The sequence below is a fragment of the Manihot esculenta genome, chromosome 13, assembly GCF_001659605.2.
Source record: "Manihot esculenta cultivar AM560-2 chromosome 13, M.esculenta_v8, whole genome shotgun sequence".
Classification (NCBI taxonomy): Eukaryota; Viridiplantae; Streptophyta; class Magnoliopsida; order Malpighiales; family Euphorbiaceae; genus Manihot; species Manihot esculenta.
In genome coordinates, this window is record NC_035173.2 from 1272129 (window position 1) to 1298890 (window position 26762).

Sequence of the window (26762 nt, forward strand, 5' to 3'; positions counted from 1 at the left end):
TTTTAAAATTTAAAAATTAAAATATAATTATTTAATATTTTAAATTTATAAAAATTTAAAATTTTAAATAATTATATGTTTAGCTATTAAACTGTTAATATATTTGATAATAAATAACTTAACCAACACCCCCTAACTGTTTTAATAAAAATTAAAAAAAATAAATTATTCATAATTTCCTCCCAACTCTAATAACGCTAAACACATGCATCTGAGGGGCAAATCTTTCACAAAAACCCACACATTCGGAAAAGTGTAAACTCGTAATTAAGAAAATATTATCGTGCATTCAGTGTATAAATTGATTTTTTTACATTTAATTAATAAAAATATAGAATTTTAGATTAAATATGAGTTTTATTCTTTTTTTTTTTAAATGTAAATTAAAAATTAAAAAACTAAAATTTAAAATCTATCAAATTTATTAAATATACTCATCACCATAACATGTGTCCAAATACATTCACCACTACTACATTACATGTATATCCTAAATATGAGTTTTATTATATTTTAAATAAAATTTTTCTTAATTTTTAGTTACATTAGGATTACATTAGTCAAAATCTGATGTATACATGCTATAGAATTTCAGAGCCAATTGGGAGGTGGGGTACCTATCTCATCCGCAACCTATAATAGGGCTGTTGGGTTCCCAGCAACTAGCAAGCAGCGACGGGGCTCGACTCTATTCCCAGTTCCTCACTCGAACCAAACAACCCATTCAAAGTTCAAAAACACACTTAATTTTCTCTTCAGGGACTTGGCTGATCCGTCTTTTTTGAAACACTTGACTGATCCTTAATAGCTGCGATGTGGAATGTTTTTTTTGGGCTATACATATAATTGATATCATATCGATACATATTGTTTTTCACAACAGGTAGAATCGCTGGCCATGGCCCTCCCCCTCGGCAAGTTAACCATCCTTGTGGGTGCAGGTCCGAGCAATACAATTTCTACCATGTCTAATTTTCCCTGCTTCGATTTGTTTACTAGGATTGCAATTGGTCCATAATAGATTTTTTTTTATTGAAAAATTCCCGGGTTATTTGTGATGGAGTATAAAGTATTTAGGGCTTTTGATAAATCCTAGGTTTGATTTTGATGAATTTGTTTATGTGGTTGGATTTCTGAAGGTTTAAATGTTTTGATTTAATGTGATCTCATTGGTTAAAGGTTAAATACTAGCTGAATTAGCTAGCAGTGTCTATGTTTTTGCACTTATTATGAACTGTTTCATTTTTAATGATGGCTAATGAATACCTATACTTGTTTAAAATTGTATGAATGGGGGAATTTAGCTTATTGAAAAGTTTATGCTATGTTTACTTCATTCAGATATTGATGGTGACATGCATTTTAGGAATTTTATGAGTTTGATCTTCTGTGCCTCTGTGTTCATGCATTTTGTTCTTTGCATGCTATTTTGTCATAGTAACATGAGCCTTTAATGCACTTTTGTTTTGTTGGTGCTCACCAGAGCTGTTTATAGGCATAAAGGGCAATAGTTGGGAAGTTGAAATAATATTATTTTCCTCGGAGTGGTTGAGCAATGTGCCATTCGGGCGTTCGTGTTTCTACTATCTCCTTCCCCGATCCCATTTTACCTTACTTCTTAATGCTTCATCTCCATGTCTTGTTTTTCATCTTCTCTTTTTAAAATATATATATATATATATAGACATTATTTGGTTTGAGGTGGAATAATTTTATTGCTTGCTGAATTGGTTATCTTATGGCTTCCTAGGCATTCTTGGTTCAGTTCTTGCTAAAGAGGGGCGCTTGTCAAATGTGTCTGACTTGGTTTCTGGTGCATTCAAGGTACTTTCAGGACTAAAATGGAAGTTATTTTGAGTACTATGAAATGCATGATGGCAATTATGTCGTTGTTCTTTTATATTCATTTTCTTTTATTGATAGAGTAACTTGAGACTTGTTTGCAGGTTTCTCTGTTATTTTGTGTCATGGTAATGTTCCATGTACATCTTCGGAAAATGTTCTCATTTCTTAATGTTTTATTTTCATTTAGGTGGAAAGATAGACATGCTACTCTGAAATTAGTTTTCCTTTTTGTCATAATTATCATTCTTTTTCGTGTTTGGTTATGGATTCCATCCAGACATTACATGGTGGTGCTGATATGGTTTGAGCTATGTTGCTCAGTATAATTTTGGAATAATGCATAATTAGTTTGCAGGTTTTTATTTTTCTAGTGTCTTATAGTATACAATTATTTTTGTTTGATAGCATGATCTTCTATCATTTTAATGATAAATGATCTTTCTTCAATCTTTAAAACTGATATTTGTTGGATTATTTACAATACAATATGTTCTTACAGCTTTTGTTTGATCATAACTATTTTTATCTATCTTCTTGGACATTATGATTTATTTCAAAGTTTTATCTAAAATTTTCAGTCACTCATAGGCTTCCGCATTTTCTGGTTTTTGGTTATATAGGAAAATTTATTAGTGTAGAAACTTTTCCTGGTTGAAGAATAAACTAGGTCATTATTGGACTCTTACAAATTCATAAAAAGGAAAATGAGCTGCAAGAGAAACATATAGGCATATTTTTTGACTGCCACTCGCTGCCACTTGGACATTGTTGATTGCCACCGGCTGTTATCATTTGGCACTGACTGCTAAAATTTACCCTTCTCTGTTAGTTTCTTGTCTACTCAACAACATGTGGTTAAAATGGATTTCTTACGGCGTTCAAATATCTTATATTCTCTTTCATTGAAAGAACTGCGACTTTTTCCTGTGTACTAAAATAATAGAAAGTAATTTGAGGTTATTTTTAGTATTAGAACTAAAAAACAGAAATTTCGGTTTCCCAAAAAATGTTTTCCAGAGTGGTTTATTTTCCCATAACTTTAATCTTTTCTACGCCAATTACCAATCAGTTTGTCATCTATTGCAGATTGCTTTTAAGCAAATTAACCAGGATGATTCTTCCTCGTCAATTGGCAAGCCACATAATGATTCTTTGATGGCTCAGGTTTGCTTGCCTACTTTTTATCATATAATTTCATTTTTAATCTAATTTAAGATAAAGCATGATAGCTTGGATGGTAATGAATGTACGATACTTCACTAACACTTTAGGATGTGTAGAAATATCCATGTTCTTGAAGATGGATTATTGTCATCTGTTATCACTCTTTTATGTGCAATTTAAAGTGTTCATTTTGTTTTCATATGTACATGCACATGCCCACACGTCAACACAGAGAGATATCACTGAAAGGGGGCAGAACTTCTTTAAGTTTGTTTTCAAGAATCAAGTTTACTTCAGTTTTCTTTTCTTCTCAAATATGTTCATCATTTTACTAATAAGATATCATTTGCTTGGAAATTTCTGCTAGAAAATGTGATAGAACCTGTTTTGGATTTATAGGTTAACTGTCTTCGGCAGGAGCTGCAAATGTTAGCATCAAACAGATCAGTTACAATTGTGACTGCAAGTGGGACAAGTTTAGGTATGTAATACTTTGAAAAATGATAAAAAAGAAAAAAAGGCTATTCTTTTCCATTTATTAGGTCATCGTAGGCCATGTCTTTTTATAATCCCCTTTCTTGAATTCCTTAGCTATAACAATTCTCTACCTACCTTAGTTGAAATTCTTGTGATAAAATGATTTTGACCCCGCACTTCCTCTTCTGTGTTCTTAACTTTTTTACGACTTGCAGGTGCAAGTAAATATGGTCTAATTGTTGTCGTGGGTGTAGCTGGATATGGCTATGTTTGGTGGAAGGTGATGTTATTGATTTTACAAGGTTTTGTGCAATAGTTGATAAGAAACTAGAGAAATGATGATAAATTCATACAATCCAAGGCATCTTCTGTTCTTCATTATAAGCCGCTATTACAATTGAATTTTGATGCTTATTTACTGTGAAATCTAATGCTCTAATTGAATACATGTTGAGTTCGAAAAGTAGATGTAATCTTTAGTGTGCATTTCAGATGTATAATGTTTTTTAATTTTGGTGTTTTGAATTGTTTTATATTTTCAGGGTTGGAAACTTCCAGACATGATGTTTGCAACAAGACGGAGTTTATCTGATGCTTGCACTACTATAGCTGGACAGCTTGAAAATGTTTATGCATCAATCAGGGTAAGAATATATATATATATTATTGGATTTCATATTTTCCCATGAATTTAAGGAAGTGCTAAATTTGAATCATGTGCCTTGCTACATTTAGCCCTGTCTTGTATCAATTCCATCTCTTCTCTATTTGTCCTCTTATCTGTCATTGCTCAAGGGTTCCTACTACCTATCTTTTAACTTCTATTCCTTTTGACCTTGCTTTCAATTTTTCTTACAATCCAATGTTTCAGATCTGTGATATTAAATTTACAGATATTGACTTTAGAAATATTTGTTTGAATGATTGCTTTGAAAAGGTATCTTATATGAACTTTTTTGTTTGATTTATACATAGAGTACCAGGAGGCAATTATCATCAAATATTGATCGCGTGGATTCTAATTTGAATGAGGTTGCTGTACTCACGGCAACCACCCAAGAAAAGGTGGGTCCAGTCGAGTTAGTGGAATAAATTATTTTCATATAATGGTGCTTTCATACTTACACAAAGTATGCCAACCCATTTAGGTTACTGAACTGTTGGAAGATTCAGAAAGGATTGGTCATGATGTTCGTTATGTTCGTGATGCAGTTGAAACACTGGTAACTTGATTTTCTTCATTCAATTTGGGAACTTTTTTTTCAACTTTGAATGGAGGACTTAATTGAATTTGTTTCGTTTCCTAATCTCTAGGAAATAAAGATCAGTAGAATAGAAGGGAAGCAGGTAATTTTATTAACTTGTTATCAGTCTTAGGTGCAGTATTGTCAGGAATTACTTGTTTATCTAATGGTCATTGTTTATGTTTTGGATTATCTGTTTAGGATATGACAAACCTTGGAGTAAAGAAGTTGGTTGACTATGCGTACAATTTGGAAAACAAATTACTCGAAGAGAACACTCAGGCATGCATCCAGCTTTTTGTTCTTGAATAATATTACTCTTGCAAATTTGCAACAAAACCAGATCTGTTTTTTCATTTCATATCTGTGAGGTTTAGAGTATTTGTCTTAGCTTATAAGCTGGTCAAAATAGCTTATAAGTTCTAAAATTAAGCTTGCCTATTTGTTTATAACATTTTTGAGCTTACAAGTCCAATTTCTAGGCTAAAGAAATAAGCTGGAGGGGACTCACTTTTTATTTTGCTATTTATAACTATTAAATTTATAAGCTAGTTTAACCAAAACAAGTTACTATATTGTGTTCATTTAATTTTAAAACTTCACTACATACCTTATTTAACATAATTTTTAGTAATTCTAATAATAAATGTGCTTATAAGCTATTTCTTACCAAACATGTCACTTGCATATCCGACACTTATAAGTGTTTAACTAAATATGTAGTTCCTTAAAATTTCAAATACTTAAAAGTTTCACATAGCTTATAAGTACTAAGTACTTATAAGTTAACTTTCATAAGCCAAACACTTTCTTAGTTTTAGTCTATAAACCACTTGCATTGCTTTGTATGAAGAAAATTTGTTCTGTGTCTTTTTATTAAGCTTGATTATAATTTCTATGAATAGTTTCTCTTTTTTGCTTCTATTTTATGATTTTCTTTTATTAATTATGTTCCCCAAATTCTGTAGGCGTCATCATCCAGTTCACGAATTGCATTCTCATCAGAGGTAATATTTTATTTCCAAATCATGACTTGTGATGATTGCAGTTAATTTGATTTGGAGGCTTGGGATATACATATATATTTTATAAGCTGGATACCATTCTTATTGTTATTATTTGGTTCTTTTGCTTAGTCACAAGGAAATTTGTAATATGAACTGAATGCGGTTGTCATTTTCTATTCCTAGTTCAATTGATATTTTATGTTCTATCAGTTTATTGGCCATAAACTTAAAATGCCATGACCACAGTCCTTGCTCTGTTCTCAGTGTAGCTTGCTCATCACTATAATTCTCACTAGTGTGTGTTTGTGCTTTCACAGAGGGGTTCTTTGCTGCTTCCACCAAGTGAACCAACTTCTCTATCTATTTCCATTGGATCTTTGGAGGTTTGTTGACTTCCATAAAATTTTATCTCATTATTTCACTTGGCCTTATATGCAACAAATATCCTCTGTGGGCTTCATAGAAGTGATTGATCATGTTTCTTATCTTCACTACATGCTGCTTTTCTAGATCAGAAAAATTTTAACATTATCATTAGTGATTTTAATTCTTGCTGACTTTCAATTAATGCCAAGGGCTTATTTTATTTAGGGTTTTTTTAATAGACTAGAAGATATCTCTTTTACCTGAAATTCTTACCTACAGTTTTTGAATTATAATAAGCGCTTATCCCTTAAAATGGCCTTGGATCTTTTTTAAGGTTCAACGACCTCTCCACAGAGCTGCCTCAGCCACTCCTCCACAGGTTGAACTTGATTTTCAATTTGCAGTGTGAACATATTTAAGACCATGTTATGGCATCTCAGTGGCTTAAATTCTTTTTCAGAGGACTAATGGGATTTCAGAAGCAGTGGAGGTTTCAAGCAATCTGGGGATTTCTAATGGTTTCCGTGCTCTAGAAGAAACAAATAATGGCTCTTCAAGATGGATTAAACCAACACGTATTATGAGAACGTGCAGTGCAACAAATGCTGTAGTACCTCAAACGAGTTCAATCAGACAACAATTTTGATGACATTTTATTTGGAGAACTTCGACTTGTTTCCGGCTTCCTAACATCCCATGAATATGGATACCAAAATGGTACTGAATTTTGTAGAGATGTTTGCGATATGAGTTTACACAAGTATCATTCTTGACACAATGTATAAATTTGGTGGGTTTTTGGTCTTAGAAGAGGAGGTGCATATGAATTTTTGCTATGCCAGTTAGGTTGTCTACTATTATTGTGTTCAAGAATAAAGGAAATTCACTGGTATTCAAAGTAAGTACTATGATAATTGTGTTTTAATTTGCGCTGCTTTTCCCTTTATTTTAATTTTCATTAGAGATGTGAGAAATTATTCAGTTGAAGTCATACCTTTTTGCTTGCATGCTGAGTTGCATTCTTCACATTTTTAAGGTGTAAATTAAATGTTGTGAATATGTGATGTATTATTCTATTGTTGAATTTTTGTAATATCATTTTATGAAGCTGAGTCAGCACACGAAGTAAATAGTAATACAAGCCGAAAGCAACACAATGAATTATCTCATGATAAAAAATTCACATTACTATTCAGCCTTCATGGTTTATATAGGTGTCCAAGGTAAATTTAAATTTATTAAGAAGAAAATTCTTGATGTTTTATATTATTAAATATAAGGCTCATCCGATTTTCCCTCTGAAGTTTTCTATAATTTCTTTTGTTGCCAAGAAAAAAATAAAAGATTTGAAAATTAAATTAAAACTTAATTAGTTAGGGATTATAACTTTTAATTTATGAAATTGGTGGCTCACGGATAGGTAGTTAACGTATTTTCAATGAAGATAAAAACATTCTAAATAGGTTATATAATTATTTGAACATAGAAAAAATTAAACTATAGATTTCACTAAACTATATAGATTAATTTACAAGTTTATCTAATTTAAAAATATTAGAAGAATAATATTAGCTCCAACATATAGATCTTATTTTATTTGAAAATGAGATGTTATTTTTAAATTAAAATAAAAAAAATTATTTATACCATCTCTCCAAAATAAGAAAAAGCAAGAATGTGCGGAACCCTACGGCCCACATTAGTGCTTAGGCCCAAATTCAGGTCCAAAGCGGAGTTGCTTGAGAAAGAAGTTGACTGGATTGTTTCCCGCCAATGCACTTCCTCTTGGCGCCCAGATTACAAGAAAGAGTTGATTGCGCCATTCCTCTGCTCAGCACTCAGCACTCTCCTCCTGCAGTTACTCAGTACGTTTGTGTTGCGAACCAGGGAGATAGACAGATATATATACAAAAATGGAGATTGTTCGACCTCAGTGGAAGCCACCATCCAACGACATCGTTTCAACACTCCCTCTGTATCGCTCTGCCCCAGCTCTTGAGGTCAGACTCGAAGATTTCGAGCTCTACGCCATGGATCGCCTTCGAGGTCATTGCATTTCTCCCTCCCTTTTGAAACCAATTTTCTCATGTAAAATCGATTTATAGGGTTGCATCTGATGGATAATTGCACACTTTTTATGTATTTGATGCCAATTTATTGCTTGAAATTTCAGTTCTTAAAGGTATATCTGATGGATTGTCTCGCGGGAAAAAGCCTGAAGAAATGAAAAATTTGGTAGTTATTTGTGAAGTGAATCTTGAATCCTATCTCCCCTTCCTCCTTTGGGGCTAAATCTTGTCTGGTGATGGTTTTTTGAACAGGTAAATGACCTGTGGAAAGTAAATATGAAACATCCACAGGCATCAGAAGTTTTCAACAAGGATGTTATATCCCACTTTGTTCTGCGTCTAGTGTACTGTAGAACGTAAGCTTGGTGATTACCATTCTTATCTAAGCCATAGCTATAAAAATTCTTCGAGTTTTCTACTTATTTTTCGTATTTTTTTGTTGCTTTTTCTATAGGGAAGATCTCCGGAAATGGTTTCTTTCCATGGAGACTGCGCTCTTTCGCCATCGATTTCGGCTTTTGACTGCTGATTCTCAGGTGGGATAGATTGATGATTCCTTGCGCATTTTCCCTCTATTCAATTTTTGTTTGAAACCCCTCTATTTAAGTTAGATTCTGATCGGTTGCATCTTGTGATTTTGAGTTCACTAGAGAGCTTTATTGGCAGAGTTGGGACTTCCTTACAAGGCTGTTGCCAGGGCTGAATTTGAGGTTATCTTGTTGCATTCTCTCGTTCTCCATATTTTTCTAACACATCTCGCACACTTTATTTTACTGCCTCTGGCACCATAAAAAACTGAAGATAAATATTATTTATGCAATCTTTATTTTTTAAAATAAATAATCGCATTTTTGTTTCCTTTTGAACATATATAGCCTGTTTTCTGTTAAGATACTTAAATTAATATTAGATCTTATGTCTATTTTTCCTACTTGACTGCAGGTTATAAAGGAAAAATTGGTGCAAGTTGCACGCTCAATTAGCCAGCCTATACCATCTTGTAAGAGAATATGGTTTTATTCACACAGTTGGTCTTTTGTTTTCAATTATGCGAATACCCATGGTTTCATTCTCTCTGGTTCTCAATTGTTATTATGTTAACTGCTCATTTTTATTGATTCCTTGCATTTTGTGTTCATCTAGGATAACAAATATCATATTAAGTGGTCAAAATGGCATCCTTTTCTTGAAACATCACAATTGATGATGTTAAGGTTCCATTACACTACCACAATGCTGAAAAGTTAATTTGATCACAATTTTCTTGTGCTAAGTTCATTTTCTTAATGAGATTCAATTGGGAGGATTTTAAAGGTGGGCAAAAATTCTTTTTTAGAAACCAATTAGTTAGGACTAAGGACTTTATGGCACTTTAAGTATGTTAATGTGGTCTTTTTTGAATAAATGGATCCATGTGTGCACTGTTGCTACTTCCTTTCCTGAAATTTCATTACAATGTGAAAAAAGGAAGAAGTCCATATCCTATGTGGGAGTAAAATATGCATAGTTTACTTCTTTACTTCCTTGCTAGTCACTATAGCTAACCATCCCCTCGATGCTGTGGATAAATATACCCTTATTTCTCTACATTCAAGATGACTATCAAACCCATCTTTAATTGATCATAGAAAAATCTTAAAATGCGAGTGTAGCAGTTTTCCTGTATTAATGTACGAATCTACTCTAAATGAAATTTGAAATACAGATGGTTGTCTTACAAACTTAAAATGATCCAACATTTTTCGGCCCCAAAATTCTAAAAGCCTCTTTAATTTTGTTAAAAAAGGGCATTTTTTTATAAGCCAGAATAATGATGTCATTGAACATATTTTGGGAACATAGTCCAAAAACTGTTTTTCTTTTGTTATTCCAATTCTAATGTGCACTCTTCTTGTTTTCTTGTTCTTTTTTTCCTATTTGCAGCTGATGCCATATTCTACAAGGTTTGTTTACTTTTGCTTGATTACTCCATTGCTTCTTTATGGTAATTGTAACTTTTCTTTTCTTAAAAAAATTATTATTATCTATGAACAAGGGAACTTCATGGCGTTGATGAGAGCATTGAAGATCTTTCTAGTTGCCGTATGTAATTTGTTGGACTAAATTATCATTCATATTGAATACCAAATGCTATATTGGTTTGAGGATGGACTGAATATATATCAGTTTCAATTCTTATTATTTTTTGTTTGGGTGGACATATATCAATTTTAATCCTTACTGTTTTTGTTTGGTTGGACATGCTATTTAAAAATATTTTTGAAGATTCCATTAGCATTCGAATTCAAAAAGAAACATCCCTTAGAAGAAGGAACTTTTCCGTTTTTGAATCTTGATAGACTCTCATCTCTCTTTGGGGTATTTCTTTATGCAACTTTCTTATGTTTATTCGACCTGCTCCACTGAAGGTTCCATTTGAAGAAGTTCCAGAACTTGTAGCAGGTCGTAGGATTTTTATATGCAAAGGGCATGCTTATGTTGCCATGAATCAGGTAATTTCTACTCTTCCATTTAACTTTCGGATTTAAAAATGCAAACTAGTGGCTGTCGGAGATTTGATTGCTGTTTGTGTACTTTTATTTTCCAGGTTGTTTCCCTTGTCGTTACACAATTTCGAAGTCTTCTATCAAAGGCACTCATTCTAACAAACAGGTTATTATTATTGGGTTGATGTTTTAAAATCTTGCTTAAATTTTTTTTGTTCGAATACAAATATCGGCACTATTGTCTATTAGGTAGTGAATATATCTAATACATGGACATATAAAGGGAAGGTTTAAATACAGAATCATATTGTAGCCGAGTTTGTCTGCTGCTTATAACTTTGCCTAGCTCCATTATTGTTTGGCCTCTTTTAAACAAATCCTTTCAACTGAGTGATTTTCATTTGCAGGAAATGGACATCAATGATCAGAGAACAGGAAAAGGACCGCTTAACTCCTGTGAGTGTAGAATCATGAAATTGTAATTAAATTAGTTTTATGTTTTAGATGAGGCATTTGGCATAACGTTTTGGTAGCTTTTTAGATTGTGGAATCCCTATGCTCAAGCTATCTGGGTCCTGACTATTCTCAGGTATTCCAGTTCCTCCATGTATCTTCAGTTTTGTTATTATAGGTCATAGTTTTAAGTTGACTGAGATATAAATGGTTGACTGCCTTTTCAGCCTAATGAATTTGCTGAGATATCAGTTAAAGACATTGACTTGGTAGCTAAGAGTTCATTCCCTCTATGCATGCGCCACCTGTTTGAAAAAGTACGGTCTATTATTTCAAATTTCTTTATTAATTTTTGTTACTTTGCTTTTTCTTTCTTCTTCCCCTTGGCCTGGTCTGCTTCTTTAAACATAATGGTTATAGGTTTCCTTTTTCTCTTCTCCTGTTTACTTATTATTGTGTGTCCCATTTTGCTACAGCTCAGAGAAGATCATCATTTAAAGCATGGAGGGAGGATGCAATTAGGTCTTTTTCTCAAGGTTGTCTTTTTCTCCTCTTCTATTAAATTATTGGTTATTGATCTGCCTTGGTCCCTATAATATTCAAAGCATTGTTTTAAATAACGGCCGTTACGTAACGGGTTTTGGGGAGCCGTTACCTGTTATCCCATTATATAACGGCCCCTCCTGATTTGCAAGCGTAACGGCCGTTACGTAACGGTAACGGCCGTTACCAATAATTAAAATTCTTTTATATCTTTTATTTTTTGCTCCCTATTCTCATTTTCATTAGTTTCTACACTTTTCAGCAGCTTCAAAAACTATATTTTTTATGTTTTCTCTTCCCTTTCTCTTTCAAATTTCAATCTTCCCTGCATATTTCTCATATAAACTTAGATTCATTATAAACTACTCTATTTCCAAGCTTATTTCTTCTAAAAAGTTAGTTAAATTTTATCTATTTTAGTTTTTAACTGCTGTTTTTTTTCCTTTTTTTTGTAAATTTTCGTGGATTAAAGTGTTAGTTTTGAGTTAAAATTATACTTTGAGCTATTAGTTTACTCGATCTATAAAGATTATGTTGATTTTTCTTATTTTAAACTATATGATATTTAACTTAAGTTAAATAATATATATTTTATATATTTATGTTTATTATGCATTTGTATACATTGTTCTAAATTAAATCTAATCAATATCATTTTATTTATGAACTTTGCAAATTTTTTTAAAAAATTTGCGTAGCGCCAGGCCGTTACCGTTACGTTACGGCCCATTATAGGTCTGTTTCCGTTATCCGCGACCGCGAACGTGGCCGCAACCGCGATTTAAAACCATGATTCAAAGGTCCGGAAACATCACTTGTTCTGCCGGCTCTTTTTCTCAAGGTTGTCTTTTTCTCCTCTTCTATTAAATTATTGGTTATTGATCTGCCTTGGTCACTATAATATTCAAAGGTCCGGAAACATCACTTGTTCTGCTGGCTCCCATCTCTCCACTCCCTTCAATTTTTTGGTTGTCTGCTGCACTGATCACACATTTTTGCTTTTTAAATACTCAAACTGCTTTCACATTGGTACTTGAGTTTATACTGTTGTTTCAACATAATATGGTAATAACATGATGTGTACATCAGAGATTCAATATGGCGGTCACTTGTGTTCTTAAGCCCTTTTTTTAATTTAATCTAGTACTTCTGCCCCTTTTTAATTTAAATTAGCACTTCGGATTTTGATAAGCATTCCCCTTGTTTGCACTGTAGGGTGTTGGTTTGAAGTTGGATGATGCACTTGCATTCTGGAAAGCAGAGTTCTCCCAAAAGGTAAGTTTGCTTTCAATTAATGGTGGTATTGATTTTTTTTAATTGCAATTTCTTTTGGATTTTATAGTTTTACGGTTATGTTGTAATTTTAATCTTATTTGTTATTTGTCGCTATAGTTTACTAAAGCAGGAGAGAAGTATGTTTTGTTATCTAAGTTCAGTTACTTATGACTGGGTGATTAATATGGTGAAAGGTTATTTTGCATAAGAGTCCACCTCCCCACAATTAGCATGTGCATGCCACGTTTTGGAGGTACCTTGAAAATTGAAAGAACACACTAACTATTAATTTGCTTCTTTTGTAACTTTTTGTAGGTTGGTGCAGAGAGGTTTGACAAAGAATACGCCTACAGCATACGCCACAATTATGGAAGAGAGGGGAAGAGAACAGTAAGATATTGAGCCTATCAGCATTACTTTTTTTATTTAGATATTGAATCTATCAGCCATTGTCACGGTCATGGTAGACTATTTTTAGTATCAGGTCATGCTGTAGATCAGAAATAATGAGAATATGATATGAGAATATAGACAATGACTAGATTAATTTGTGGGAAAAATTGCTAGCTTGAGATCTTTTTCCCTCAACTGATATATCCTGGGTAGTTATTGTTTTTTTCCCCTTATAATCTTTACAAGCATTCCCTCTGCAGTCTGTATGCAGGTATGTCCATTTGTCTGTATATTATGATTAATTAAATCTTTTGTGTTTTTGTTGTAGGATTATACACCTTATTCTTGTCAAAAGATCATCTCTTTAACTCCTAGTGTTGGAGATCACCATGGTTGTCCTTATCGACATTTCAGGTAAGTTCTCAATCTAATTTAATATCTTTGCGGATAAGTATTAGGACCAGCAGAAAAAGAACTCAACATTACAGGTGTTAGTGACTAGTCATTTTAATAGTTAGCATTCCTCAATTTTGTTTTCTGTTGTGATTCTCAGATGTTTACTTTCTGCCTCCACCTATTGCAGTTCTCCTCCTTGGGGAACATCCAAACCACGGATAACAATTAAGGAATATACTATCTTTTGGGCATTTCATTAACAATTTCTACAGCTTATCGGGGACTAGAGTACTTTTGAAAGAAACGACCCTTGCATTACAATATAATTAGAAGTTTTTTGTTCTTTGTATTATCTGCGTGCAGCGCCTTTAAATTTTTCTATCAACTTCTATTTTACACTAAGCCTCGTGGCAATTGGGCCTCTAAATCAAAGACAGCATGCAAAAGTCCTTCGTTTCTTAAGCTGGCTTAATCTTCTAGATCCAAATAGAAAGTATCTAATTATGCTTATTGCATTGTGTTTATGGTATTTTTTAGAATCCGTGGATGCAGACTTTGTTGATTGGATTAGTTATTCCAGGAATTTATTAGTTATTCTTTTACATTCTAGATTATTTTCTTAAGCTAAATCAGAGAAAAAGAATTTACTACTAGCCTTCATTTTGTTTCACATAAAATATTTATATTTTTTAAAAAAGTATTTTTTATATTTTTAAATGTTTAGGATACTCTTAAAATTTTATGAATGGAAAAAAATTTTTTAATTAAAATAAAAATTAAGTTATTTTAAAGAAAATAACTTCTTTCATCACTTTTTAAGAATTCTATTAACACCTTTATATATATTAATATTAAACAATAGGAATTAAATTTTATAAAAAATATTTTTTAAATACAAATTGTTTTTTACAAAAGAGTTTAAATTAATGATATATATATATATATATATATAGGGCTCAAATGTTACTTTTACTTGATTGTACTTTTCGCATGACATTGACAGTGAAGATAACTTGAGGGCTGCGCTCAGTAGAATGGGAGTGAACAATGGCGCAGTGGAGGATGTAATGGACAAAGTGAGAAATAGACATTATCAGGTTGTGAAATTGCCAATTGACTCTAATTTTGCTTCAAATCATGCTTTCCATTTTTGGGTTCATTTTAATATGTGGATTTTATATGATTGACTTTGTAACATGCAGTTGGCTTGCACATTAACATTTGAAGCTATTCATGGCTTATCATGTGATGCCGGGATAAACCATCCTAACCAATACTTCAGTGACAGTCAAAAGATCCTGAAACTCAAGGTAATCTTTGATTAGTCTTAATGTGAAATCTTAATCTGCGTGAAGATTACTTTGGTGAGGAAGCCTCTCTGGGGTTTGCTGAAATTTTTATTCCCTGGGTAACCAGAATCGGGACACCTAACGAGTCCTCCCAATTTATGTTGGGGTGAATAAGATGATGTGTTGCCCCCTAGTTGAAGAGGCAACTCATCGTCATTGTCGTTATCAATTTCATTGTGACATGCGACAGACCTAAAGCTTAATCTGGCCTTTTATAATAATGGGTGATCTCTATCAGTAGCTTTTCTTGGAATGGTCATTGGGCATAATAAAAAGCTGCGTATAATGTCATCATTCTTACACCAAGGGTGAAAACCCTTAAATGATATTTGTGGTTCTGCTTTAATTCACATGGGTTGTCTAATCAACCAACTAATGGGATGTTTTGAAGACTAGCGGATTAAAATAGAATTAAAAAAATAATTCTTTGATCATGTTCATTATGTTTCATTAGTTTATTATTTAATGAACTTTATTTATTATTAATAAATTTTAGTTGATGAGCATGTACTTCCACTCCTAAAATATTTAAAATTAATTTATTGCACACTTAATTAAAATTTAATCTATTCAATATTTAAAATTATAATAATTAATATAAATTAATTATATTATCGATAATTTATAAAAAAAATTAAAAATTAATCACATTAATTTAAATTTTACTAATTATATTTTAAATTTTTATAAATAAAAAAAATTAAATGAGTATATTTTTATTATTTTGTAAAAATTTATTAATCAATCGATAAAATTTTGAAGACAGATATCAATAAATTGTATTAATTATAATTTTATGATATATTTAATTATTAAAATTTTTATAAGTTTTAACTATTTAATAGCTTATAATTTTTAGTTGAGAGATTTAGTGTGTTAAGATAAAATAGAATAAGGGTGTAAATACTCGGTGAAATTTAATTTAAGGATAATAAAATTATAATGTAATGATATGAGTTCGAGAAATTTCTTAATATTTATGTTGGAATGATGGTAACCTGACCTGGTAATTGTTGAGAGCTTTGTCTCGTACCCGTGATGAATTTTAGTTCCGAGCCTCGTGATACGAGATTTCGTATAAAGTCTGGAGGGCCTGGGCTACTAACAATGAAAGCTTTAAAAGCCTTTGTCGCTTTATCACTATATAAAAGAAGAGGAAGTGGCTAACGGTATGCTTAATGTGGTTATTCATTGCAGAGCCATTCCTCGGAGCAAGGAGAATCTACTGCCGATTGATAATGTTGCTTCCAATCTCCGGTTTGTCTTTTTCTGAAACACAAGTTTCCTGCATTGGCATCTTCATAGAATCGTTTTATCACGTGTAATGTAGTTCTGTCAGCCATAAGAAAGGCCCACAAAACCCCATGTAGCAATTAGTCAAATTTTAAAAAGTTCAATATTACGTATTCGGATTTTCTACTCACAAGAAGCAATATGACGTGCCTGTAGGCTAAGGATGCAAACTTGTCCTCCAGTGGAAGTGTCAATACCCACCCTCTATCAATGTATACTGCACTGAGATTGACTGCCAATTTATTTCACGTGAGTAGTTTTTTTTTGTCTTCTTAAAGAGACTGGGCAAATTGGAATTAATATATATGAAGTTTGTGAAATTCACATAAATTAACCGTCTCAATTGAACAGCGGTTGGTCACGAAGCTAGCAATTTCCTTAAGATTAATTTTAGCTTGACACCTTTATATGCTTGAGAATCGATCAATTGGGTTACGACAAAGCATTGGTTGTTGACCCTCTAGTTTGTTCAATAAATTTTGTTGGTTGGCAGGAAAATGCCCCACTTAACAATCTTAGCCCTGCAGGTCAGAATTGGATGATCAAAAATTTTGTGGTATATTTCTGGAACATAGATGAGCTCAGCTTTGATTAATGTTCAGCTGGATGTTTGGATCGATTGGCTAGGTTAGTTGGGCTAGTAGGTCGTTTGTTGTATGTAGGTGGACTTAAATTCTAAGAGAAGCACTCTTCTATATGTTAGGAGCTGACATTTAGCTCCTTAAAAGTTTTTTATGGACATAATAGTGAAACAGGAAAAGAAAAACGACTTTGTATTGGTGTCTAATGGAAGATAAATGAAAGCAATTATTTTACATAATGCATTACGGGACCATGGAGGAGTATGGGAGCTAAACAGTAAGATACTGGTTTAAACGGTATTCACAATTAGTTCTTTGGGGCCATTTCATTTCTCTTTTGTGTTAGTTTTGTATGTAGCTAAAGATAGAGAAATGTTTACTATGAAATTAAGTGAAGTATCAATTTAGTGATTTTAACTTTTAATTCTCATGTTCAGGTGAGCAAAATGGATGTTCGTACCTTATAGATATGCACATGTACTATTGGAGGTATTAGTGCACTTGGATTGTTTATTAAATATGAAGTCTACATTGTTTAACAGAATACCCTTTAACTCCCCTGAATATTCTGCTTTGAGGATTTTGATCTATGGGAAGAAGTAGCTGTTGGAGCATTTCTATTTCTGGCTAAGATTGGCAGAATGGTCCCAGCATTTTTATTAAGATATATATATATATATACAGGGGAATTATAATCATTGAAGGAGGTGAATAGATAATTGGTTTTAGTTGGGCCTGGGGGAGTCTTATTCTTTTCCCGTGTGGAGTGTGGTGGTTGTTACTTTTATTTGCATAAAATAAAAATAAAAACGAGATTATTATATTAATGAAAGAAACATTAAATATGGTTACAAAAGAGTTGTAAAATGAAACAAGTGCGGCGCTATGATGCTTGTAAAGCAACTTTAGTTCAGTTTAATCAAGTTACTCGATCGGATAGTGGGTGGATCTCATCAACCCGTTTCAACTTTTTTAGTTGCTTTTTTATTCAAGTTTTTTAAAAAGACCTATGATTTAATCTTTTTTAGTAAAAGTTTGATTTTTTTTAAAGTGAATATACTGATATAATAGGAAAAAGGATAATAAGCTAATGTGCATTTAAAAAATATATTAAATTTAAGGTCATGTTGATGTTATTTTATATTTAAATTCATTCTATTTGATTCAATGTTTTAAAAGTATATTATTTATCTGGAAAATTTAAGTTCAAGATTACATATCTTTAATTTTCTATTAAAAAAAATAATTTTGATTATATTGTTTTTAGTTTGATCCTATTTTTATAAATTAAATTGTGTTAAATTCAATAAATCTATGTGTGCAAAATTTAATATTTTTATTTTTTATAGCTTTTCTTCTCTTTTTAAAACTATTCTATGAATATCTTTATTTAAAAAAAAAAAATTAGACTTGGATAACTAGAATGCGTATGATCTATATAGGTATCTTCCATTGAAAAGATCTATGATGTTCTGATGTCAGAAATTTAAGATTATTTATACTCATAAATAACAACATGAATGCTTTGTTTTTTTTAGTTTTTTGGTTACTATATTATGCAAAATAGGTAAAAGTATAAATAATTTTTTACTAAATACAATTATTATAATTTTGATTTTTATATATGAGAATTATTTAACTTTAAATTAAATGAATTTTTACCTTTATTTATTTATCTGTTGTAAATTATATATATAAAACAATAATTTATTAATTGATTAATATCTCTATATTGAAAACAAAATATATTAATTCTGTAAATAATTTAATAATATGAGAAATTTAATTTTTTCATCTAATATTATAGAACTAAATAGATTTTTTTATTTTAGTTATATTAATTATATATTTTAATTAATGTAAAAATAAAAATAGACAATATATATGTATAAATAATAATTTAAATTATTAATTATTAAATTCAGTATTAGATAAAAATAAGGTTATACAAGATGCAGTCTTCCTTAGTATTGCGTGAAGATGATGTGTGATTTGGTGGTGAAGCCTTTGGTATTAGAGTTTACACGAAATCTACTAAGCCAATGCAGCTTTGGTTTGGTGAAGAAAAAAAGTGACCAAGACTTCTTTCTTTATCACCTACTTAGGCTGAACTCACATAGCCCTTTGCTGGACCAACTAATCACTTTTCTTTTGTGTTAGAGATGCCAAAAATTTTAAAAAAATTTTATATAGCCCTAACCATAATTGGACTTTCCTTCTGTGAACAGCTTCAAGTCAATTAGCAACTTTCCTAAGTTTTTTTAGACAAATAACAATCCATACCATGAAAATGAAAACTATCTCATATTTGTAAATTAATTTACAAAGATACTATTTTCTTTCTAATAATTTGAATTAAATTTTCAAAAGTTAAAATGGAATAATATAGATTTTTTCTTATTTAATTAATGATCTTGAATTTTAATATTAGGTATATAATATTTTAAAATCTGAAAATGTCTCATTCTTTCAACGGACTTGATGAACACAAATCTAAATTAATTAATTAATAATATTGAATATTAAATAATTTAAACCCATAATTTCAAATTGATTTTACCGTTTTACAACAATCTCTTTTTCTTAAAGACTTTATAATGTAGTGAAATCCACAAATGCTAATTTGTCTTGAGCTTAAAAAGGATAGTAAATTTCATCTGATGGTTAACACATGTATTGTAAGAGGACAAATAACTAAAAAGTTGGATTTTGGTCCTGAAATTAGGAGTTTGTCTGAAAGGAAAAGCTTTTGATTAAGGTATGTGATTGAAGCTCTTAAAACAACATTTCATTGAAGGCTGAAAAAGAGCTGCATCTCATTCTCTTCTCTCAGACTCGGACCATCAATTTCCACAGGGATGTGTCTGTTTTAGACAGTCTCGACCAGATTTTTGGTGAATGAAATACACACTGATAATATTCATTGGATACCCAATCCTTAAATAATCCAAAATTTCTCTCAACAAGTGGCCAAACAAGAAGCAAAACTGATTATTGTATTAGAATGCATAGAAGCTAAACAAGAAAATTACTAGAAAAAGGAAACGTGGAAAATTACAGAAAAAAAAAAGTGAGAAACTTGGGTTGTGTTCCATGAAATGAGACTACTTAGGTGTCTGGGTTGACTTGAAACTCTAATCCTTGAAAAAGTTGTGAAGAGTCAAAATCCAACGGGTAAGAAAAGGCACCAAGAAGAAAGACTCTGTGGTAGAGAGTTGGGAGTTGAGAGTTCCCATAATACCAACGCTCAAGACTTTACAAAGCTAGAGTGGAGACCCCAACAGGGAACATCATGGAATGTGAAACACAAGAAACTCTCTCTCTCAAAAGTTGAAAGCAACTGGAACCTGTCGCTTTCTCTGCCACTCCTTTTTTTTTTAGCTTTCTTTTTTCCATCTCTTGAATATTATTATTATTATTATTATTATTATTCTTTTTCTGCTTTCTCTTGTCTTGGAACTCTTTTTAGAGCCACAAGCCTAAAAAGGAAGGGGGAAGAGACTTGGAAACAGCAACTCTTTACTCTTCAGAGTTACCTTCTTTCCATTTTCAATCTCTCTCTCTCTCTCTATCTGTTCCAAAGTTGAATAGTTGAATACATTATCTATTCTCCTTGCCCCTTCCAATAATTTTCACAATAAAAACCCAGTCCTTATAATTCTCCCTGTTGCTGCTTTATGTTCTGTTTGTTCCTTGGAAGACAAAAGCTTTACTCTTATCTTTCTCTTTCAAGACTATTCATCAAACTGTTACCAGGAATCTAATGAATTCTTCTTCTTCTGCTGCTGCTGCTGTTGCTGCTGCTTCTGCTTCTGCTTCTGCTTCTTGTCCTTCTCTATTCTCTGCAATTTTTTGTTTAACTGCTTCTTCACCATTTTAGATTTCCAATTTTTGCTTTCTCTATACTTCAACCTGCAGCGGTTTTCTTTCCCTCCTCTTTTTCAAGATTCTTCTGCAATTTGAAAGCCTGGTGGTTATCAAAAGACTTTATTTTTGCCTCTTGTCTGCTTGATTTCTGGGTTCTCTCAGGTACCCATCTTCTTTTTTGTTCTTTATGCCCTTTTTCGGGTTTATTACTTGTGAATTACAAAATTAATTGTGTAAAATTTCTGGGTTTTTTTTTTTATATATCTTGCAGTAAAATTTTATTGTTATATAAAAGGAAAGCACTATAAAAGCAATCTCTAACAGTAATAGTTACTGAGACATGTGGTTCTCCTTGCTGCAAGAATAAAGTGGTGTTGGCAACTTTTTGTCAAGAAAATCTTCTCCAATTAGTAAAGAGCCTTTGCATTATTGGAAAGTAATTGTCTTTAAGTTAATCTATTAGTTTAGCCAGTCATGCTTGGCCTATAATCAGCTTGTTTAAGAGTTTAATCAATCCAATCGTGGTATATTTTTGTCCTTAAAATAAACTTTCATATTCTTGGAAGCGAAATGATTTGTGTATTATTTCTTCAAGAAAAGAAAATATTTTTAAGGCTGCTTGTGGCTGGGAAGAGAGTTGTGATACCATGATGTGACAGATATCCATTGTATGAATAGCATTAAAATTGCACTTTTTAGACAATTACAATTATGACCTTGTTTTTTTCCTGCGTTTTCATATGAAATTGGTTTCTGGGAATTTCTTCTGCAATATACCAAGTTCATTTGGATGGATATTTGTCATTGCAACTTGGAAAACAAAGGATTTGTGTATCTCTGCGAGTGGATCTCCTAGAAAACCACTTTGTTGCACATGAATTCTTTTTCCCATGAATATTCTCCTTTTCTTTATGAATATTTGTTCTTGATTTTGTTTCTTGGTTTTGTTAATAATTGTGTTATGATTGGCTAGGTGGATCACTTGGACAATAATTTTGGTTGCACGGACAGAAAGAGAGAAAATTACTTACAGAACAAGGATGTTCTATGGGCTGTAATCTTCAGACTCCTTGGAGATTAGCTGAATTGGAAAACCAAAACATTACTTACATTGCTCGAACTACTGTGTCTAGTTGCTTAGAAGTGCATAAGGTTACAGGGCATTGCTCAGTAGACTTGAAACTAGGAAATTCAGGTGATTTGGAGGACAAGTTGGTGGAGAAATTTGCAGGTCCAGCGGAGTTTTTAATGGAGTCATCATCGTCTGGATCATCTAAAAGAGTTCGAACACCTTCCAATGGAAACCAAGTCCCTTCGTGCTTGGTTGATGGATGCACTTCAGATCTTAGCAAATGCAGGGACTATCATCGACGACATAAAGTATGTGAGCTCCATTCCAAGACCCCTAAGGTTTTTATTAAAGGTCAGGAGCAGCGGTTTTGTCAGCAGTGTAGCAGGTGAGATCTAACATGCTTTGAAATTAGAGCTCTTTGAATTTTGGCTGTTCCTTTGCTGCACTGTTGGCTTGATTACCTTTATTTTCAAAAGCAAGGGCTTAAATTGAAGATTGTGATTCTTTTGGGTTGCAATATAGTCTGCCTAATTACTTGTGACTTTTATGCATATGGTCTTTAGTGTCTTACTGCTCTCGGATCTTGAAGTCATTCACAGATGTCAAAAAGTTTGTAGTAACTTCAAATTACAGATTCAGTAATCTTAGTTCAGGCATTCTTAGCATTACATATGAAACTCTTCTGACCTCTCAAGCATCTCTTGCATTATGCAGCAGTTTAATTCATGGTTAAGTTATCATTTAATGGACTTAGTATGCTATTCTGATTGGTTACCATGAAAATAGACAGCTATTCACTGTCTTTGATATGATTGTGAAAAATGAGGCTGCTAATAATGCTTTTCCATCAAGGAGAAGACCAGAAAATCAGGGTCATAGTCTTCAAAGAGGGTCGTTTCCTCGAATAGTTTCAGTTTTGCTACTGCCCTTTGATGCATATGCTTTGTTGGCATTTATCTTGGGTTACCAGGGCGAAAAATAAACATGAATGTACATAATATCTTAGGTTGTAATTTCGGATAATTGATCGGATGCTACTTGGTTAGAATGGACAGGAACAAGGAGTGGAGGAGGATCTTATCATTACTCATCCCTCTAAGACAATCTTTTGTTTGCAAAATTTCTTTAGCTGTTGTAAAATATTTACTGCTCTGGATGCCCTATAATAGGTTCCATTCATTGGTGGAGTTTGATGAGGGAAAGCGAAGCTGCAGGAAACGTCTTGACGGACATAACCGGCGTCGAAGGAAGCCTCAACCTGATTCACTGTCTGTAACTTCCTCAAGGTTGTTTTCCAATCACCAAGGTACGAGTTTTGACTTTACGAAATTTCCACTACGTAGCCATCTCTTATTTCCTGTAAAGTGAGCTTTTTTCTCTTTAAACATCAACTTGAGGAGGGGTTATAAAAAATAACAAGGTTGTTGAGCATTGCTGAAGTACACAAAACTACATGCAGGTACTAGATATTTGCAGTTCGGTGGCTCCCAAATGTTTTCAACTAGTCCTGAGAGCTCAGCATGGAACGGGGCAATAAAACCTGAGAATGATCCAATGCTTTACACGAGCCAATCGTCTCTAAACTTCGGCAGCAGAAAAAACTTTTTTCCTGGCTCCTTATCTCATGGCTATAGAAGTGGAAAGCAGTTCCCGTTCTTACAATGCACTAGCTCTGCACTCCCTGGAGAATCTATTTGTCAAACTATTCTCCATGCTGGTTCCACCTTAGGCAGTAGCTGCAGCAGCCAGAAAATGTTATCTGATGGGCCAAATCGAGTAATTGACTCGAACCGTGCTCTCTCTCTTCTGTCATCTCCATCAGCTGAGAATTGCGAAATTCGCTTAAGCCACATGGTGCAGCCTGAGTCTGACTTGAACCCTCCTGCCCATTCCTTGATCTCAAGCCTCAACTTTAGCTGTCTTGGAATGGAAAATGGATCTGTTGATTCTGTTTTGGTCTCTGATGGCAGTAGCAATGCCAATCTCCACGGTCAGAGTATGTTTCAGATTGGACCTGATGGATCATCCTCGAGCGGATCTCTTCAGACACTTTCCTTCTCTTGGGAGTAATATGAATGCCATTTTCAATGGATTTAATGCTTTAAATGTGAAAAATAAAAGGATTTAATTTCCTAAACTATTAAAATTACTGTGAGATTGTTATGATCCTTGTGAGATTTTGGGATGGATCCCTACTCGACAACTGTGACTGTATGCATGTGTTTTCTCCTTTTTTTTCTTGCGTTAAAAGATGTCTGGTTTCAGGATTAGTGGGTCAATAAGTGGATCCATGGAGCTATCTTATCCTTTCATTTTCAGGCATGGAATAGCAACAGCAACTGTCATTTTCTACCTTAATTCCTTCACATGTGATTGCAGTTGTTTGTTTCTGGCCTCCACACCACTGGGAAACAGGCTGCTGCTGTTGCTGTCCTACACCTTTTCATTTCATATCATGTGCAACTATGAACTTCACCACCATGCAAAAATTAAAAAAAAAAAAAGAGAGAGAGTGAGAAAGAAAGGAAGGGAAAAGAAAATTTGATCGAGTATGACCATGATCAGAGAGAGATCACTCTATACATAATCTGGAATTTAAACATGAATTTAAAATGGTAAAATTGAATTTGTTTTATTTTTTAAAGTTTTTGTTTATTTATAAAATTCCCACCATATTATAAATGTTAATTAATGTTACGGCGTCAATAAATTAATGAATTAATCTTATAAGCCTTAAAATATAAAAAGCAGGAAACACATAATAATAATATATAATTAGTTAAAATGGCCATGGCCAACTATTGTTATAATAATGGTGAAATTCATTTGATGGGCCCAAAATCCAGAACTGGGAGTGGGACGCTGATCTCAGTATAAGAATATTCCCTCACATCACGGAAGCTAGGCTGATATCTCTATATGTTTCATGAAAAAAAGAGAATTGTGCTCTTTCATTATCCTTCAAGATTTTTTCTGTTATTTTATTACTAATGATTAAGAATCTTCTCATATTAGTTATGAGATTAATTGTTTTTTTCCTAGAATAATCTCAAACTATAACCCAGTTGGGTCGAATCCCAAATGATAAATAATGAGCTCAAATGTACATAATGGCTAATTTTTCATGTGCAAAGAAGAAATAATATTATTAATTAGATTGAGAAAAGAAGCAGAGGGGGTGGTTCCTTATGTGAGGTTGCTAGCTACTAGCTACCAAGGTATCAAAACCCCAAAATTCTCCACAATCCAAAAATCTAACCAACGAAACTTTAATTAAAAAGCACACCAAATCAGTGGAGAATATATCTTCTGATCAAAGCGCTGGTGAGCCAACTAGAAGTTTCATGTTTATTTCCATCTCAACTTTTCCTCAATTCACACACAGGTGTCAAAAACAATTGCTTTACCTCACCCACACTGTCCAATCAAAAGCCACCAACTCACCCTCAGACCCTCAGAGGGGCAATTTTCTCATTTACAAATTTTGCAAGGGCAGACTTGACACTTCTAGTTATGACTAGAGAATAACCTTTATATATATCATTCATGCTTCTCTTGTAATGGACATAGGCACTTGATTGAGTTCTATTTGTTTGATTAATTGCTTCACTGGTTTATCCAAGAAATGGAGACAGCAACTAATAAAGGAAGAGGGTTCTTTAAAGGGAAGTTAACCAAAGCCAAGACTTTCCTTAGAGTGAATTCCAAGCCTTCAATCCCAGGGCAATGCGGCACCAATAAGGTTAGTCCAAGCCCCTATAGCCTAAATGGTTCAGTGGATTTCTCTAGTTTCCAGAGCCATGCAAATCCTTCTTCAATCCAAAGGTCGAGTGCCCATCAACCTAGTTCCATCCCACTGCAATTTAGTGGCAATATCCAATCAACCCAGAAGGTGTCTGCTGCTCAGCTGAGAAGCTTCCATGACTATGGTGGTGATGAAAATGTTGACATGAAAGCTGCCAGCTACATTTCTTACGTTCGTGAGCGTTTCAAGGTCGAAAAACTTGATTCGGAAGCATGGTAAGAGGATTTGGATTCTCTCATATTTATCTACAATATATATAGATTTTATAGTTGTGTTTTGGCATGTAATATATATGGTAGGTGTACGAGAGTATGTCTTCCCAATTTAAAGAAATTAAATAATTCTCTTTTTATTTTATTTTATTATATTTATGATGAAGAAAATCTTTTTATCAATTAAATTAATTGATAAATTATTATATTATAAGGTATCTATAGAAATCCCTGATAGTGCCTAATTAAGCTGCTTCAAGCATATTATATATATATATATATAAAATAAAATAAAATGATGATTAGTGGGTCCATAGAATATATTCTCATAATGACATTTTGCCAGTCATTTATTTGAAAATCAAGAAGTGGGTTCGGTAAAGTTGGTGCAATTTTTTATAAGGAAAGGGAAATAATTGCGAGAGTGAAAGGCCGTCCTGTGCAACGTAGGGTTGGCATCCTGCACCTTTAGGCCATATCTTACAGTTTTTAAGTTTAACTACAGTTTATATTTTAATTTTATCAGTTAATAAGGAAAATGGTTTAAATATTTCTCTTCTCCTTTAGGCCTGGGCCTGTAAATCCTAAGCTTCCCCTATTGGGCCTTCGAGTAGTTCGTTCATCAGGATCCTCGTACAGGAGAAGCAGCAGTCTTTCCTATAGGCCACAGACTTAAAAGTGCGAGAAATGATTCATTGCAACCGTTAATATACATATAATAAAATCGTCTTGTAAAATTTATTTATTTGGAATTAAAGGATAGTGAAACTTATATATTCTTATGAGGGAGTATATTAAATTAAAATATTTAATATCTATTAATAAGTAAAATTTAGGAAAAAGGGGCAAAAGGAGTCCATCAATA

General features: G+C 32.7%; 4 protein-coding genes across 10 annotated transcripts; all 4 read left to right on the forward strand.

Moving 5' to 3' along the window:
• Window positions 1–576: 576 nt before the first annotated feature.
• Window positions 577–7005, forward strand: LOC110629626. Of its 7 annotated transcripts, none has more exons than XM_043949453.1 (14): window positions 577–941; window positions 1751–1824; window positions 2932–3009; window positions 3409–3490; window positions 3702–3766; window positions 4029–4130; window positions 4462–4551; window positions 4635–4709; window positions 4801–4833; window positions 4932–5012; window positions 5699–5737; window positions 6055–6120; window positions 6401–6482; window positions 6564–6667. In XM_043949453.1, exons 1-13 carry the CDS (start codon window positions 899–901, stop codon window positions 6434–6436), a joined length of 864 nt encoding a protein of 287 aa, XP_043805388.1. In that variant the 5' UTR covers window positions 577–898; the 3' UTR covers window positions 6437–6482; window positions 6564–6667. The 7 variants fall into 7 exon arrangements, with proteins under 7 accessions (XP_043805388.1, XP_043805385.1, XP_043805386.1 ...); XM_021776683.2 differs by having other exon boundaries at window positions 579–941; window positions 6438–6482; window positions 6564–7005; XM_043949450.1 differs by lacking the exon at window positions 6401–6482 and having other exon boundaries at window positions 6564–7005.
• Window positions 7006–7873: 868 nt separating this feature from the next.
• Window positions 7874–17572, forward strand: LOC110630515 (probable DNA primase large subunit). The gene is made up of 21 exons (XM_021778044.2): window positions 7874–8149; window positions 8277–8338; window positions 8425–8528; window positions 8627–8708; window positions 8823–8882; window positions 9115–9172; window positions 10096–10115; window positions 10581–10664; window positions 10760–10824; window positions 11066–11114; window positions 11200–11247; window positions 11339–11428; window positions 11588–11647; window positions 12870–12929; window positions 13245–13319; window positions 13651–13736; window positions 14722–14815; window positions 14921–15028; window positions 16265–16324; window positions 16517–16609; window positions 17379–17572. The coding sequence occupies exons 1-19, from the start codon at window positions 8017–8019 to the stop codon at window positions 16301–16303; spliced, it is 1377 nt and encodes a 458-aa protein (XP_021633736.1). The 5' UTR covers window positions 7874–8016; the 3' UTR covers window positions 16304–16324; window positions 16517–16609; window positions 17379–17572.
• Window positions 17573–20401: 2829 nt separating this feature from the next.
• LOC110630516 (squamosa promoter-binding-like protein 16) lies at window positions 20402–24130 on the forward strand. The gene is made up of 4 exons (XM_021778045.2): window positions 20402–20970; window positions 21782–22265; window positions 23050–23186; window positions 23340–24130. The coding sequence occupies exons 2-4, from the start codon at window positions 21856–21858 to the stop codon at window positions 23948–23950; spliced, it is 1158 nt and encodes a 385-aa protein (XP_021633737.1). The 5' UTR covers window positions 20402–20970; window positions 21782–21855; the 3' UTR covers window positions 23951–24130.
• Window positions 24131–25163: 1033 nt separating this feature from the next.
• Window positions 25164–26050, forward strand: LOC110630559. The gene has a single exon (XM_021778097.2). The coding sequence runs from the start codon at window positions 25506–25508 to the stop codon at window positions 25902–25904; it is 399 nt and encodes a 132-aa protein (XP_021633789.1). The 5' UTR covers window positions 25164–25505; the 3' UTR covers window positions 25905–26050.
• Window positions 26051–26762: the final 712 nt, after the last annotated feature.

Bases quoted from the DNA above. Each gene is read 5' to 3' on its own strand.
- LOC110629626 (XM_021776683.2), top strand. From the start codon at position 899: ATGGCCCTCCCCCTCGGCAAGTTAACCATCCTTGTGGGTGCAG. The intron at 3,491-3,701 runs GTATGTAATACT...TACGACTTGCAG, and splicing joins TGCAAGTGGGACAAGTTTAG to GTGCAAGTAAATATGGTCTA. The intron at 5,013-5,698 runs GCATGCATCCAG...CAAATTCTGTAG, and splicing joins TACTCGAAGAGAACACTCAG to GCGTCATCATCCAGTTCACG.
- LOC110630515 (XM_021778044.2), top strand. From the start codon at position 8,017: ATGGAGATTGTTCGACCTCAGTGGAAGCCACCATCCAACGACATCGTT. The intron at 10,825-11,065 runs GTTATTATTATT...TTTCATTTGCAG, and splicing joins GCACTCATTCTAACAAACAG to GAAATGGACATCAATGATCA. The intron at 13,320-13,650 runs GTAAGATATTGA...TTTTTGTTGTAG, and splicing joins GAAGAGAGGGGAAGAGAACA to GATTATACACCTTATTCTTG.
- LOC110630516 (XM_021778045.2), top strand. From the start codon at position 21,856: ATGGGCTGTAATCTTCAGACTCCTTGGAGATTAGCTGAATTGGAAAAC. The intron at 22,266-23,049 runs GTGAGATCTAAC...GCCCTATAATAG, and splicing joins TTTTGTCAGCAGTGTAGCAG to GTTCCATTCATTGGTGGAGT. The intron at 23,187-23,339 runs GTACGAGTTTTG...AACTACATGCAG, and splicing joins GTTGTTTTCCAATCACCAAG to GTACTAGATATTTGCAGTTC.
- LOC110630559 (XM_021778097.2), top strand. From the start codon at position 25,506: ATGGAGACAGCAACTAATAAAGGAAGAGGGTTCTTTAAAGGGAAGTTA.